The sequence below is a fragment of the Cynoglossus semilaevis genome, chromosome 6 (genome assembly GCF_000523025.1).
Source record: "Cynoglossus semilaevis isolate Cse_v1.0 chromosome 6, Cse_v1.0, whole genome shotgun sequence".
Classification (NCBI taxonomy): domain Eukaryota; kingdom Metazoa; phylum Chordata; class Actinopteri; order Pleuronectiformes; family Cynoglossidae; genus Cynoglossus; species Cynoglossus semilaevis.
This window is the reverse complement of record NC_024312.1, coordinates 11,607,432-11,624,596: the sequence shown is the minus strand read 5'-3', so window position 1 is coordinate 11,624,596 and position 17,165 is coordinate 11,607,432. Positions and strand designations below refer to the sequence as shown.

General features: G+C 38.5%; 1 protein-coding gene across 2 annotated transcripts in view; it reads left to right on the top strand.

Annotated features, from left to right (window-relative positions):
• Positions 1–17,165, top strand: part of itpr2 (inositol 1,4,5-trisphosphate receptor, type 2) — a 54,122-nt gene that overhangs the window by 3,546 nt on the left and 33,411 nt on the right. For both annotated transcript variants that reach the window (XM_025056206.1, XM_008311979.3), the window contains exons 2-21: positions 5,119–5,189; positions 6,622–6,740; positions 6,821–6,907; positions 8,112–8,270; positions 8,982–9,080; positions 9,305–9,388; positions 9,505–9,651; positions 10,525–10,620; positions 10,866–10,910; positions 11,937–12,088; positions 12,342–12,441; positions 12,888–13,048; positions 13,146–13,287; positions 13,400–13,558; positions 14,116–14,288; positions 14,441–14,560; positions 14,755–14,937; positions 15,758–16,009; positions 16,095–16,242; positions 16,336–16,483. In XM_025056206.1, the coding sequence (XP_024911974.1) occupies positions 5,119–5,189; positions 6,622–6,740; positions 6,821–6,907; positions 8,112–8,270; positions 8,982–9,080; positions 9,305–9,388; positions 9,505–9,651; positions 10,525–10,620; positions 10,866–10,910; positions 11,937–12,088; positions 12,342–12,441; positions 12,888–13,048; positions 13,146–13,287; positions 13,400–13,558; positions 14,116–14,288; positions 14,441–14,560; positions 14,755–14,937; positions 15,758–16,009; positions 16,095–16,242; positions 16,336–16,483 (2,645 nt within the window). The remainder of the gene's footprint in view (positions 1–5,118; positions 5,190–6,621; positions 6,741–6,820; positions 6,908–8,111; positions 8,271–8,981; positions 9,081–9,304; positions 9,389–9,504; positions 9,652–10,524; positions 10,621–10,865; positions 10,911–11,936; positions 12,089–12,341; positions 12,442–12,887; positions 13,049–13,145; positions 13,288–13,399; positions 13,559–14,115; positions 14,289–14,440; positions 14,561–14,754; positions 14,938–15,757; positions 16,010–16,094; positions 16,243–16,335; positions 16,484–17,165) is intronic.

The window sequence follows — 17,165 nt, the reverse complement described above, 5'->3', positions numbered from 1 at the left end:
CGGTTTCAGATGAACTCTGACCTTTAAACGTACTGAACAAGTGTTGAAGGATTCTGCCCCTGAAGTGTGTGTTTGCCCCACCCACCCAACTAGCGTTTTCCTACTTTGTCTCTTGTTCTTTGTGTTTCTGTCTTTAAATTCCTCTTGCATTAAGTAATCTAACCAGAGTGTACACATTCGCATATAAACATATCTCATCACTTGCCTTGTGCTGTTGAACATCTTCCACATTAGGAATAGGGGTGGAAACTGCAACTGAAACTTTGTGCAGGTTTGTGGCTGTGCAAATGTAAGTGGCTCCCGCCTGGGCAAAATACAAAAGTTTACAGGTGTTTGTTTGCACAGTTTAATAGCAAAATAGTGACATATCTGTTAACCTTCAGTAACTGGTTCAGATTTCCTTGACTGACCAGTTTTTTAAAAGTTTATCAAGGACCATTGCTGTACTAAGATACATGAAAGTCCTGAGAAAGCAGTAAAGCAGCAACGTGTTTGTAGGAATCTTCCAGAAGCTGAGCAAAGTCTCACCTCGGCTACAAACAATGAAAACATGTTTTCTGTAAATAAATAGAATCTGTCAGTTACTTACTTAAAACATCCTAAGCCAGTGGTTTTCAAAGTGTGGTCTGTGGTCCCTAAGGGGGCTGCCAGGGGACGCTAGATGGGTCTTTTATAACCATGTGTCCTGAACCGTACAACACCTAATTTGCCATAATCGGTTCCAATGGTACCTGAACGAACCTTTGAGACAGTTCCTCTGCTCCTCAGGTGTGTAGCTATCTAGCACAAAATGGACACATTTTTTTTACAAGAAATAGACATTCTAAATGTTGATGTTTCTTTACATATTTTGTAACATAGACTGTGGGTTTGCAAAGGGGATTCCCAGCCAGAAGCTAATGCTGCTTTGGGGACCTCGGCATTGTAATGTTTGGGGACCTGTCCTAAAAAATGTAAAGCTAATTTTGCTAACCGGTTTGACCATCGTTTTTATTTTAAAAATGGCTCAGAATATAATTAATACAAAATAACAAATAACTTCCTATCTGGACTCCACAGCAGTAATTAGTCAATTGTGTTTTTAAGACTTATTTGTTTTAATTAGGAGTAGTGGTATTAGTAGTAGACGTTTTACTGCTCAGTGATGTCTGCACCACTAATTTGAAGAATATCCTTAACCACCTGCAATTCACGCCAAGTGACTCAAGACCAACTTATCAGTGAATTATGACCAACAAAAACAGAAAAAACGAAGTAGTCTTTGTCGTGCAAGACATCATGGTTAACAATAACTAATACATACATATATTTTATTTTATATTCTTTTAATATTGTACCATCGTATTTTATACTTAATTTACTAGTACGTGTTTTAAGTATTCTTAAAGTGCGCTTCATCGATTACTTTATTTACTTGTGTTAACTTGTCTTTGCCAATATTTGAATATTATACTTTTAGTTATTAAAAGGGAAAGTACAACAGGAAGGTATAAAGGCAAATCACATTTGCTGTTCCTTACAGTATGTGTTATAAATGCCTTGTGTTTATTTCCCTGATAAAGGAGGACTGGCTTTTTGAAATTGACATCCTCAGTTTAGTACTTCCTTCCACATTGCTGCTACCCACAATAAATGCATAAATTAAACTTAATAATGGCACTTCAGGGGTGTTGCTTATATCAATTGATGTTCAATGTATGTAGAGATATTTTATTTATCTAGAAAATTGTCATAGCAAATACTGTTGCAAACAAATATGATCAAATACTGGGTGTTACACTAGTGTGTGACTCAGACAGACACGTGGGTGTTTGTCCACAGGTCAAAACATGCACCAGCAGAGTCATTTGTCAGAAAATGTTACCCTACATTTACTCATTTTAATTATTCACTTTGTTCCCGTTTGGTCCACATTCTGTCCCCCTTTTCTGCGTTGTCGTCACAGTTGAGTCCACACAAGTGTTGCAGCTATAATTAACTTGTCTGTGTCCTGCCTCGTGAATTTATCTTTGGTTCATGTTTAACTCAGTTAAACAGAAAACTCTTGCATGCGCTGTGACAGGCTCCGTCAAAGCCGCTCTGTCTGAACTGACCTCAGTTCCTCTGCGGACACGAGATTACTTATTTAAGAGCCTGGATGCCTTTTCCAGCAGCTCTTCCTGTTTAGCCATTTAGCACTTGATAATGCTTCCTGTTGGAGTCAATTGTTTCTCATTTGGATGTAACCCTGATACGCCGTTGGAGGAAGTAATATACATCCTCATTCACTGAAGTGTGGAAGCATAAGGAGTAAATTAGAAAATAATGAACAATTCAATAACTGAATGCCAAACCGGTCAGCTCAGTTAGACACAGTTGCCAACTTGGAATGAATTGGAAGAATTGTTCTTGTTATGCAATTTCATTTTTTTTTTTTTTTTGCAGAAGATGAATGAAAAGGAAAATGGATTTAGTGGGTATAACTTTTTATAGGGATTATTTAACATCATAAGTTAAGTCTGATTTATGTTTTGGAGCCATAATGAAAGGGCAAAACATTTCCCAAAAAACACAAATGAAAGAACGCCTACGTGACACGAGTAAAAACAAAGCTTTCTGCGTATAGTGCTACATAATGACGTATTCATCTGTTCCCAAATGTGTTTTAACACTGTGTGAGTGAATGATGGAACAAGACTTTCTTAATAATTTATGGGAGATGGCAACGAAACCACGAAATGCAGTCGAGGGCGTCATAAACTGAGGACACCTTTTATTAAGAACCGGCAAATTTAAACAGATGCATATTTTTATTTTTGCAATTAGCAGGAATTACCTACAATTTCATGATGGCAATTTTGTCACTTTATTACAACTATATGCACAGAGTTACAGTAGTCGTTTCTCTGTTCCCTGTCCTGCTTTTTGGGGAAATGTATTATAAATGAATGTTGAACCAGATTTTACTTCTTTCTCTTTGTGAATAAAAAAATGTATGTCTAAAATCTTATGATAATCTCTTCCTAAATGAATGAATATTTTTAACATGAATGGTCTCAATCAAACAGTACTGTCAGACGTGACTGAGGATGATTGGTGTGTGTGTGTGTGTGTTTACATGGCCCTGGTCAGGAAACATTAAACTGCCTGAACAGAAAATGTAATTTCCTATGCAGTGAAATCCACTCCTACATTTTTGTTGACTGTTCGTTTTCTCTGTGCAATACACTTAACTAAAAAAAGTGTAAATCAGCAGAAGGCTCACCGGGAATGTCAATGTAATAACCTTTACGACATTGTGTGAACCTATTTGTAACCAAGGGTTCTAAGCCAACAAAGAGTCACTACAGCTTTAATTCTTATCTGAACTGAACTAGACATGAAGATAACAACAATCTGTTTGCTTTGCTTAGTAGCTGTTTAGCTACAGGTATTGGCTGAATACAATCAACCAGCTTAACGTGCACAGCACGTCAGAAGTCAAGTCAATTTCAATTTTGGCTTTTGACGCCATTTTGAAATCACAAATCTTTTTTTTTTTTTTCTGAAATTAGTTTTTGCTCATGTTTTTAACACCGTGTTGCAAATACGGAGCAGCTAGATCAGTGCACAGAGTGACATTTTATTTTCCAGCACCAACTCACATATTTTTTTTTAAATGCTGCATCTTATTTGAACTTGATTCATTTTCGTGGAAGCTCAATAATACAGAGATTGTGATAACATTGTGTGTGTTTTAAATCAACATTTCAAAAAGAATAATAATGAGTGGAAAAAACATTATATTTGATTGCAACAATTAGGTCTACCTGTCAACTTTTCACTGTCGATTTACGATCAGATTTGTTATTGCTTCGTGTACGTTTTAGTTACTGACCTTTTTTAACCTGAATATCTATCCAACAATGACATAGTGAGAAGATTGCTCCACAAAGTATTTGATTCCAGGCCTAGATGTCTGTAACAAAGACAGTTCTAATTCCCTATAATCAGCCAGGCACAGAAACCTCAGTTTCCTCTTTTGGCAGCTGTCTGCTGAACTCTGTGCTTTCCTCACTGCCTAGGTACTTAAGTACACTAGGCTTTATTTTATTACTACAAATTTTAAATCTTGTACCTCAGAGATGACTACGATTTTTGCTGTGATAACAAAAGCAGGCAGTTAACGAATAAATTAAGATTAAATTTTGACTTTTTTTCCCCTGAGTTCCAGAGAGCTTAAAAATCCACTACGTAAATGTGAAAAATATAAAACAGTTTCATTTTGAGTCTGGTACAAAGTGCACTCATTTCCCAAATGTCTAGTAATTTAATGTTTTTAAATATTTTTTTCTTCCAAAAATTGTATTATCATTTTTTCATTTTCTATTATCTTGTTTTCAATCTTTAGTTTTTTTACCTTTGTCCCTTTGTCCCTGTATCCCCAGTGTGGCATCAATAAATAATAAAGTTCAAATTAATGTAATCTTATCTTAATCACTTCTTTTAAAATCTTTGATAGACTAGGTTAATTCATTAACATTTTAATAAATGAAATATTCATTAATGAACCACAAAACTAGTTGGCTTTTGTCCTTGGTTCAAAATATTAACATGTACAGCCTAATGTTTGCATTTATTTTATTTATTGTTAAATAAATGTTATGATTATTATGTTATGAAATTTCTTTTAAATTGCTTTACATATAATGACAATTTAAAAAGACTTTAAAGGAAGGGGCCTGCAGTCTGTGGTCTGGATGTATGGGTGAAATCCCCTTTCACTTAGACAAGAGCTCTTAAATGAGATGCAAAACAGAGCCTCTTCATTGTGCTACCAGCTAAGCTTTTTATCCTGCAGGTGGCCAGTTAACTGTCACTCCGTGTCCCGCTATCACTGTGTCTTAAAGAGGTATTTTGAAATTCTGAAATTTGACAGCATCTAGTGTCTCATTTAAATGAAGGCACATGCTCAGCAGTAAAATTATATAGAAAACACAACAACGTAACACAAATGTAAGCCCTATTCTACTGGGTTTAGCTGTGTATCATCAAAGCACACTAAATATTGTTTTTATAGAGAGACGTATAGTTATATTTTGCATTTGTGGACTCTTATTTTAAGTGCATTTTCTTAATAAACATGTGATTTATCTACAGGCTTGTCGATGACAGATGTGTGGTACAGCCTGATGCCGGGGACCTGACGAACCCACCTAAAAAGTTCAGAGGTGTGTAAAAGCACATTCACTACAACTATTAAAAGACAAAAACAAATGTTCAGTTGCACAAACACGTGTATCTGTCGATGTAGTTCTAGCTTGTAAAAAAACACAGAAATTCAAATTCTTAGACATTTTTAAACTTTTTTTTTAGTAATGCCGTAGGTACTTTTCCTGGTTGGGATAACTAGTTACTTTTATAGTGTTACTAATTCAGTCACTTTTTTGGGAAAACCAACTTGTAACCATAACTAACTACTTTTTAAAAGTAACCTGCCCAACACAACAGGTGCAGACGGAAATGTACTGTTAAAATACAGCCAATTTAAGTTACCATGATATCTGGTAGATAGATAGATAGCACTTTATTAATCCCTCGGGAGTTACCTTCATGGAAATTTAGGAATGTATGAATGAATGTTTTATAGCTGTATCCTCTTGTACTCAACGGTGGACGTGTGGTTAGCTCTTTTGCTTTATAACAGGAAATTCCAGGAACCGACTCTATTAGCGTTTTGCAGCTAGCTTAAATGTAAGAAGAGAGTGGAGGTTACATGGTGGAAATAGTTAGCTCTGTTTTGTCCCTTTTCTTTTGAATAGAAAAGCTGGCATTGCATATGTGCAGTGTGCTGTTATATTTTAATAATTTAAAAGGTATTTTATAATGACTTCAATAAACGTCATACAAAAATGAATTATTTGGAGAATAAATAGTAGATAATTTATTTTAAATTGTTTTCTCATGGTCACTCAAGATCCTGTGGTGTGCCGTTGGAAATGATCCAATCAATTAATTAATTGGTCTGAAAATTACAATATATCTACTGCAAAAAATTTGCATTTGTTAACGACAGTAACATGCAGAATGATTGGATACTCTTCCACAAGGTGCCAGCAGATGAATATAAAATCTTAGTTGAAGGAGTGCGTTTCCATGTGTGTATCTTTCTTTGTGGTGGTGTGCCGTGGGATTTTTCTAATCAAAAACATGTGACATGGCAGAAAAAAAAAAAGAAACATCCAGCAAGGGACAGTGAGCTCGGTTGAGCAGTCGTAACTCAATGTTTCTTCGTATCACGAGGAAAATCTTGCAAATGATGCTGTCTCGTAACTTGAGAAACTCATATTTCGGGAAGCTCATATCTTGAGGCTCTAATGCAATAATAAATGTACATAGTACTGCTGAACGGCCCCTCAAGAGGCAACAACGTGAGTACACACAGTGTCAAGTGTCAAGGCTAACCAATGAGTTCAGTGTTATTTAACACAACACTGTGGTTTGTTCATGGTTTTTATTGGCTACACATATGTCTGGTGGGTTAAAAACAAACAAACCGATCAACATCAAAATGGTCATTTACAAAATAAGGAAACCTTTTTATGTTAAATCTGACTGACTCACAGAATGTGTGTGTAAAATGCAATTTCTTTTTTCAAACAGACTGCCTCTTCAAAGTGTGTCCCATGAACAGATATTCAGCACAGAAACAGTTCTGGAAGGCCAAACAAGGAAAACAAGGAAACAACAACACCCAGGGAGATCTGTTCAAAAAGCTACAGGTTGTCTCTTTTACATTTTTTTCTTCTTCTTAAATCCTAAGTTAAAATTTCATTCTAATTCAACTCTTTGCCAAAACCAGCATGCAGCAGAACTGGAGCAGACCCAGAACGAATCGGAGAACAAGAAACTCCTGGGGGAGGTGGTCAAATACAGTAGTGTCATTCAGGTACAGAGCAGCTCTACAGCAAACACCAGCAGTGTCACGCTCTCCCCGGGGCAGAGCTTTGTCCCTGTTTATTTATGTAATCTCTGTTGTGTGACACTTTAGGCATTTAAAAAAAAAGTTTTAATTGTAGTGATGGGTTTTACAGATTTACGCTTTTAATTAATTCTTAAAAAAAAAAGTGGCAGTGGTGGCTTAGTGGTTAAGGAAGTGGACTTAGGTCCGGAAGGCTCCTGGTTTGAGTCCTCCAGCTGCCAAGTTACCACTGAGGTGCCCTGAGCGTGGCACCGTCCCCACACACTGCTCCCCGGGCAGCTTATAAGCTGCCCACTGTTCACTTTGGTGATGGTTAAAAACAGAGGTCACATTTGGTTGTGTGTGCAGTGGTGTGCTGTGTCACAATGACAAATAATTCACTTTTACTTAATTTATGAGGAATTAGCTCATTGAGATTCAGAATCTTCCAAAAGCAGCACCATAATAGTACATGAAGACATTATTGTTTATATAATGTATAAACTATATAATTTAAATTTAATCATGACATTAAATTTGTCCATCATCCAACCTGTACAGCCTGGTGGTGTCATATATATGATATTTATTTTGTATCTATAGATGGTATCAAACAATAAGAAAGTAACAGAACAGCAGTTTGATGAACATTTTTACAGTAAAGTAATATGATCCATTGAAATGTTTATGTAGAACACCTCCCTTGTCCACATACCAGTGTGTTAGTATCTCTATCTTCCAAACACATTTTTTGATTCTTATCAGCTGTTACAACACTTATCACCATTGTTAACATTCATCATGAAATAAGAGTTTTGCTTCATTTTACACAGCTCAGCTGCGACGGCTGTACTATATCACAAACATTCTTCCTACATAAACTGTATCTCATATATATATATATATATATATATATATATATATATATATATATATATAATTGCATCCGAAATATTGGCAAGTACTCCAACTTGCAGTATTGGACATGAAAAAACTGTATCGAGCAATCCCCAATAATGTTACACAAATATGTGATTTTTATTTCATTTTTTTCATTTTTTGTTATTTGAGTGTCCTTCCTCTAAGGTGTCAGTCTAGAAAAATTCTGGCCCTCCGACAAATACAGTTGTTGACGCCTGATGTACGTCTAAAATGCATATATTTTCCTAACCCTGAGACCCTTCCTTCCTAGCTGCTTCACATTAAGAGTAATAAATACCTGACTGTGAACAAGCGTCTTCCTGCTTTGCTGGAGAAGAATGCCATGCGTGTTTCTTTAGACCCCGCTGGCAATGAGGGATCCTGGTTCTACATCCAGCCTTTCTGGAAGCTCAGGAGTGAGGGCGACAATGTAAGTTCCCCTTCAGTCGCAGCCACAGTCAGTCAGATCAGTCGAAAAACTTTCGAAATGTCTCCGTTTACACTGTCATTTGTCCATTGTTTGTCCAGATTCATTAACATTTCTAATTTTCTCCTTCCCTTTGGCTTTAGCATCCTATGGTTAAAGGTATTGCTCTTGATTGTGCATGATGTTTGTGCATTATTAGGCCTGACTGACCTCATCCTGATAATGCATGGGTGCACTGGTCCTTCTGTTGCATGTGGATATTTAGCTTTAGCTTAGAAATAATAAGTGACCCATTACTTTTGCTCTTGTTGGAACATTTTTTGAAAGTACTCTTCTCTCTACAGTTTACAAAAATATTTCAACAACAACAGCGTCATAGCTCAATGAAATTGCATTGCCGTATTACTGTCTACGTCATTATTCGACTGCGCATGTACTGCAATGAAGCAGTTCCACAATTACATATGAAGTATTTTTCTATGACTGTGTGAATGCTCTCATGCTGCTCACCATGATATGAATTAAACAGCTCATGTGAACCTACTTTTCTTTTTCTTTTTTTTTTTTTGTGGATGTTTCCAGACCTGAGACGAAACCCCTGCATGGGTGCACTCTTTTGATCTGTTTTTTATTTTGATTAATTCATCTGGACGCTGCTAGAAGTTTCCTAATCAGTACTTTCTGTTGTGATGACTGTCTTTGATTCGGTTCAAGGTTGTGGTCGGGGACAAAGTGGTGTTAATGCCGGTGAACGCAGGGCAGCCGCTTCACGCCAGTAACATTGAGCTGCTGGACAACCCTGGCTGCAAAGAGGTAGGATGAATTAATTCATTTAATCATCTGAAGGTGTTTTCACACCTGGTGCGGTCAGTTGAGTGCATATGTGATTGCTTCATTAGTGCAGGTCACCCAGCTGATCTCCGAGTAGGAAATGTTGAAAAAATAGTCTGACTTTTCAAAGAGCGACTGAAGCTAATAGAGCAACCGCTGCTTTTGAATTAGGAATATAATTATAACGTGTTGTTTCTCTCCTGCAGGTTAACGCAGTCAACTGTAACACCAGCTGGAAGGTCACGTTGTTCATGAAGTTTAGTGACTACAAAGAAGATATTCTCAAAGGGGTACTTTTTTTATTTTTTTCATTTTTTTATTGTAGATGTTCTTGAATCAAGTCTGAAAACAGTTTAACACCACACTGAAGTTGTGCAGCAGTGTCATGTTCTGTGTGCTCCGGCAGGGTGACGTGGTGAGGCTGTTTCATGCTGAGCAGGAGAAGTTTCTCACCTGTGACGAGTACAGGAAGCAGCAGCATGTCTTTCTCAGGACCACACTGAGGCAGTCGGCTACATCTGCCACCAGCTCCAAGGCTCTGTGGGACTTTGAGGTAAAAAAAAAAAAAAAAAAAAAAAGTACCTCTATGTACCTCTCTTCTTATAAAAAGGCATCAATTATGGTTCATTAGATAAACTGTAAATCTTTGAAAGGAAAGAAAGTAAAAAGCAGCCGTATATTACAAAAGTACATAAGTTTTACATATACATTTACTAATAAAGTTTTGTTCACAAGGAATACAGCTTTGTTTATATTTGCCAGTTGTACGCTGTATTTTTCGGTCCTTCATTATGGCTCTCAAGCATAAATCAGACTTCTGATGGCAGTGCCTCGAAGAAAGCCATCTCCATGGAAGTGAAATTAGATATACTCAGTGCTCTCTGTGTTTTAGGAAAGAAAAGTGAAGTCCTCCTTGTCATTCTGACAAACACCACTGCACACAATGAAGTGTGACCTCTGCATTTAACCCATCACCAAAGTGAACAGTGGGCAGCTTTGTGTGGGGACCCAAGTCTGCTTCCTTAACCACTAAACCACCACTGGTTTAGCACTGAGTATAAAAAATTGACGCCTTTGTCAGACCATAATGTAATTGTATGTAAGTTTGACTTAGGGTCAAAAGGTATTTTGCCAGTAATATCTAGACTCCGACCTAAGTGGAAGACCCCCTCTACATGATTTTGTGTTTTAATTCACACATTGGGCAACAACAAAATAATTCAATAACCTGACCTCATCTTTCTGTTCAGGTGTCACTCACTCTTTGATTCTTGACTCTGACTCTGAGTTACTTCAAGGCTACTTCAGAGCCCACAAAAATGTTTGCCTTGTCCTCAGCTGGTGAACCTCTTCCTCGTGTCTATGTTTATGTGCAAATCCTGATTCTGTCTCTAAGTGTAATTTAATATTATGTCATCCTTTATAGGTCGTGCACTATGACCCCTGCAGAGGAGGAGCGGGCCAGTGGAACAGTCTATTCCGCTTTAAACACCTTGCAACAGGAAATTATCTGGCAGCTGAGGTACGACTCACGAACGGGCTTTTATCGATGCATCTCATTGTTTTACGGACACAGAAAAATAGACTTTCAGTGTCTGAATCATCACACTTGACTTAAACTTTAGATGATGTGCTGTAGGTGGCAGTGTTGATATGCCCACTATCACCCATCTACTGCTGTACAAAAAGTTTGGATTTGAATGGCAGAGACATTTACAACAGAAAGACTAGAAAGACTAAGATCTAATGCTCAAATGATCTCTACAGGTAAATCCAGAATTCAAAGAAAACACAGTGGAGTCTAAAGGAGAGGTGAGTCACTCAAGAAAACCCAGTTGAATTTTAACATCTTTTTTTTAAAGCAGTGATGCAGTTTGTTTATTCCCGCAGCTTGTTTATCCCTCGTTCATTACATCTTGTTCTATCTCTTCCCTTTTCTAGCACGTACAGGCACAGACACAGACTCAGACTCACACATCCGCTCTGCCAAACACTGAATCTATATCCAGAAGACTCTCTCTGCTCTTAGATACCTTGCACATTTGTATTCTGGCAACAAACCCTGTTTTGCGCCACACACTTTCCTAGCTCAGAATTTCAGACACACTGGAGGCTTGTTGCATAACATCTGGGTGTGGGGGTGCCCTGCAAGGGAAGAGGAAGCAGATGTATTCTCTGCTCTACCTGTCTGTGGGACAGAGGAGGTGAGGGGAGGATGCAACTCCCGTGACCTGTCCTTTGAGAAAATTAACCACAGCCATTACAGTAGGTGATGCACTGGAATTAGAGAGTATGACTAGAGTCAAATTCTTTGCACATTTTTGGAGCAGCAACCTCCAATGTCTGAATCAAGGTCACAAAAAAACAAAAACAGAATTGTCATTGTGGGACCACATGGGGTTAGTGCTCTGGCCTTACAGCAAAAAGGTCACTGGTTCAATCCCTGTTTGTTTTGAAGGGGGATTAGATGAGTTTGCATTTTTTCCTTGAGTCTAAAGCAGTTTAGTAAAAGGTACCTGGAGCGTCTTGGTTTCTACAAGATGTGTCACCTCCACCCAGGAGACTTATTGTTAACTCCTTCAGATAAAATGACCTGGATGACTGAGAACCTGTTTGTAAATATGAAGAACGGGTGAACCGCCCTCCCCAGATTGCCTCTGGGATTTGCTCAGACTCCCCTCACGACCATGAAGTGGTAGAAGATACTACCACCGTACTGTAGATTTTCGCTGAATTGAATCTTTAGCAATGATGACACAACGGACCTTTTTGGCCATATCTGCATTGTTGACATTAATTTGCACTTTTACTCTCTGTTGTGTGTGTGCACGTCATTAGAATGAGACAGACACCGTGTTCTCCAAGAGGAAGCATCAAGCAGCAGAGAAGATAACCTTCACCCTGGTGTCTGTTCCCCATGGGAATGACATTGCCTCTCTGTTTGAGCTGGATGCCACCACTCTGCAGCGGGCCGACTGTCTGGTACCCAGGTGAGTTACACAGCTCAGAACAGAAAGGACAAAACAAAAAGTTCTATTCATGATCTTCTCTCCTTGGTTGAAGTGACTCAGATTGTCATTATAAGTCAGGTTAGAAATTGTTTTCCCATGTTTTAGTGTGTAATTCTAGTTTATGCATATTGCAGTTGGATTGGCCAAAACAATCTTGTTTTGTTTTTCTTCACTTTTCCAAAATAGAACTTAATAACTTGTGTAAATAATTTCTTCTTACACTCCCCCCCAGGAACTCATATGTGCGACTTCGGCACCTGTGCACCAACACCTGGGTCACCAGCACTAATGTATCCATCGATGCAGAAGAGGAGCGTCCTGTAATGCTGAAGGTCTTAGTGCACACACCTTCAAAAGCCATTTATCACTGAGGCATAAAGATTTGACTCTGGATCAGTGTTAATAAGACCTGTGGTCTGATGAGTCCAGGTTTATTGTCTTCCTGTGAACAGTGACCTGATGTTTAGGTCAATGATCAAATTGCTCCGAGGTTTCTGCACTCAAATCAGTTAAGATTACCACAAGTCCCTTTGACCTTTTTAATATACACATATTAAACACTATCATATCCTCATAGCAAAACTGTAATCAATTATTCCGCTCCAGACTGAAGTAATTGTCTTGACATTGTAGATGGTAATTTATAAGATGCAACTGTACACATCCATTGTGTGACTTTTTGGTTGTGTAGAGTGTATGGGCCTCACTGATTAATGAATCCACAGACCTGCTCAGATACAGGATTTAAAATGTAAAATATATGTTCACACCACTCTAGATTGGCACCTGCCCTACTAAAGAAGACAAAGAAGCTTTTGCCATTGTGTCTGTTCCACTGTCTGAGGTCAGAGACTTGGATTTTGCCAATGATGCCAGCAAGGTTTTGGAGTCCACTGTGAGAAAGCTGCTGTATGGCAACATTGCTCAGAATGAGAGGAGGTGAAGACACAGGTTCAGTGTGAAGTCATACTGGGGAGTGGTGAAGATTTTTGGGATAGATTGATTTATTCTTTGCTTCATGTACGTTATATATTAGATTTGTGACAAAGCTGCTGGAGGACCTGGTCTTCTTTGTGTGTGTGGTACCCAACAACGGACAGGATGTTCTATCTGTGGTCACCTCCACGCCAAACAGAGAGAGGCAGAAGCTCATGAGGGAGCAGAACATCCTTGCTCAGGTTGGCTGTTGCTGTCTGAATGATATCTCCAAGAAACATCAAATATGATTTCTTTTCTGCCAGGGATTCATGCTTATGCCATAAATCCTCATTTCTCTGTCTGCTCCTGCAGATTTTTGGCATCCTCAAGGCACCGTTTACTGATCATGAAGATGGTCCAATGCTAAGACTGGAGGATTTAGGAGACCAGCGCTACTCTCACTTCAAGTACATGTTTAGACTATGCTACAGAGTATTGCGGCACTCTCAGCAGGACTATCGCAAGAACCAGGCATGTTTCATTTTTAATGTACAAGCATCAATGATTGTTAGGTTTATCAGCAGATCTGTGATGCAGTCATTAACAGAAGGACGCGATGTTGTCAAACCTAAACATTTATGAAATATAGAAGTGCCATGCTTCAATGATGTACACACTCCAGTGTAATAATTAAACAGCTTGGAAGAAAATGTTTTAGAAATGTATGTAAATTATTAATGAATTTAATCATTATTACCTGTGCAATCTTTGCTGGTCTAATTATTGTTTTTAAGTCATACTGTAAAGCTGCCCTTTAGTGTCACAGATAAATATCTGTGTTGTTTAAACATAAAATGATGTGGTCCTGAGTAGTAATCTACAAGACTTTTTTTTGGCACAGCAATTTTGTAAAGGAAAGAAGAGGTGAAATGTCACCCAAATCTATTGTAACAATATGTATGGACTATGCAAGTATACTCACAAAACTACAACTAACCCTAATCTAGCTCACTTCAATCTGTGGAAGTTAACGAGTAAAACATTTTACTGTGTATTCAAAACCATTCTCTACATCTTGTTTCACCCAGGAGTACATAGCCAAAAAGTTTTCGATCATGCAGTCTCAAATTGGGTATGAGATCCTGGCTGAGGACACCATCACTGCCCTTCTCCACAACAACCGCAAGCTGCTGGAAAAACACATCACAGCCAACGAGATTGAGACGTTTGTGAGTCTGCTGAGGCGCAACAGGGAGCCCAGGTCAGACTGCGTCAAGTCCCGCTCATCATTAGACCAAGTTAACTTAGAAAACTAATGGCATACAACCCAAAATTCACCAAATGCCTTCCTGTGTACACTGTGAGTTACTGTGTTCTAAGGCCTGGAGATTCGTGTGTGGTCTGTTCCTCCAGATTCCTGGATTATCTCTCTGATCTCTGTGTATCCAACAAGACTGCCATTCCTGTAACACAGGAGCTGATCTGCAAATTTATGCTCAACCCAACAAATGCAGATATCCTCATCCAGACCAAGTGAGTCACACCCTCATTTCTACAGCATGTTTAAACACGCATACACTCTCCACAGTTTACTGCCTCTTTCTGACTTCAGCATCTTTGGAAAATTACACCCTGTCCAGAAGAAGAAGCAAATGTTTTTCTTTACTAAGTTTGCTTTTCAACTGCCATGGTGTCTTACTTGGCGACCTCTTTTCTTAACCCCCTAGACTCATCTCTAACACTGAGAACACACTTGAGACCTCACTGCTACAGGAGGAGGTGGAGGAGGAAGAGGTCTGGCTCTACTGGATTGACAGCAATAAGGAGCCTCATGGCAAATCTATCCGTCACTTAGCCCAGGATGCCAAAGGGAACCACAAGATGGATGTAGACATTGTTACCTACTACAGGTGACGGCAGGTCATATGATAGGATACAGCGAGTAAAACATATATATTAATGTGTAACAAACTAAAACTACATTTGGACAAATGACAGTCTTAGATTAAATGAAGTGCCAAAGACACAGGTTATTCTGGGTACGTAGTAAAGAGTACAAATCTGTGTAGAGCACATCATCCTCCAACTGAATTAGTGATTTAATTCTCTGCTGAGCTAGGCTTGATGAGTATTTCTTTTTACAAGGTACCATCACTAATACTTATTTAGGTTGAGTTTCAATAAACAACAAGTGAACAGTTACTTAGTTGACTCAACTATGAGGGAAAATTAAATAATTCATTTTTTTCTTTCTTACATTTTCTGAGCCCCCTTAGCTCCCCCTGGTGGCTCCACAGGGGGCTAACCTAATTGCCCTATTGTGTACATGCCTATTTAGCACAACTGGCTCAACAGAAAGTGAGCAGAGCTTTTATATCAAAAGCACATTCCAGTTACCAACACTGTCTCCTGGTTCCATTTAAAGTAAGTAATTTAAACTGTATAGCACGATGCTAATGTTAAAAACACAATAACAACCACAGGGTTAGTAAAAGAAGTTGACATAAAACTGAAGAGAGACGTTTTGGTAATCTGTGTTATGTCTAAGTGACATCCTGAAGTGTTTTATACCCAGGTGAGTTACACAGATCGGAACAGAAAGGAAACTGAACTGCAATAGGAAAACACCTAGCACTGGCGACCAGTGCACAGCTGGTTATGGTTGTTACGTTGTTAAGTAGTATGGGGTGGTCAATGAACACCTCCTCATGTCACTCATTTTCCCTGCAGGTACCAGTTGAACCTTTTTGCAAAAATGTGCCTGGACCGTCAGTACCTCGCCATCAACCAGATCTCCTGTCAGCTGCCCGTGGATCTCATCCTTCGCTGCATGTTCGACGACTGCCTTCCCTACAACCTCAGAGCATCCTTTTGTCGCCTGATGCTGCATATGCATGTGGACCGTGACCCACAGGAAGCTGTGGTGCCTGTACGCTATGCTCGTCTGTGGACTGAGATCCCCTCCGAGATCAGCAAGCATGAGTGAGTCTCAATGTGCAGCATGTGGGCTGTTTTTACTTTGTCGGACACGTTTGGTAGTAGCTGTTGTTGTTGTTTGTTTTTTCAGCTTTGAGTACGAGTCCACTGACAGCTCAAGAGAGGAGATGAAGAGAAAGTTTGCCCCCACTATGGAGTTTGTAGAAGAATACCTCAAAGATGTAGTCAGCCAACATTTCCCATTTGGTGATAAGGACAAGAATGAACTGACATTAGAGGTAAAAGATGGTGCTGATGTTATTGTTTTCCTAATATTTCCTAATATACTGTAGGGTTTATCATCCTTATCATTCTTTGCTTCTTTTCGTCAGGTTGTGAATCTGGCTCGTAATCTGGTTTACTTTGGCTTCTACAGCTTCAGTGAGCTGCTGCGGTTAACACGTACCTTGCTTGCCATCCTGGACATTGTCCAGCACCCACTCACCTTCATGAACAAGCTCAACAAGGGCCCAGAAGCTGGTCAGTTAATCAACAGTGGCATGCAGTATATATGAATAGGATGGAATAATACAATTTTATTTGGGGAAACATGGTAAAAAAACTTCATAAGACGAGGTTACATAAAATTCACCAATATATGCATACATATATGTATACATGTAATTATATACATATACATACCCATAGATATGTATTTATTTAATAATATTATTTAATATTATTATACTGTTTATAATAATTTGTATGTATTTATATATGAGCAGATGATTTGAAGTTTTTGTCACCTCTTCTGATTAATTTTTTTATCCACATTTCCCTGATGACATTTTATTATTCCATCCCACATAAAGTGACATGTCTGCGGCTTCAAGTTTTCTCCTCTTAGAAAAGATGCAGAATGTCCTGAATCTGGCAAACGTCATTAATAGGACTTGAGTCTGAACACAGAAGACAGCAGTAAACACTAAAATACGCACGTTGCTCTTTTCAGAGTCCTGGAGCCTGTTTTAACTTGTACACGTGACTATTACCTGTGCCATTAACAAAAAAACAACAAAACAACTATTTTTCCCCCAGGTGGAAATTAGATTGTTCATCAGTGACATCATGTGATGAAACCAAAATCCTTGTACAAACCAGTACAGTACATTATTTCACTTACTTACAGAGTGCTTTAAAAAGAATTGACGTATCATGGACA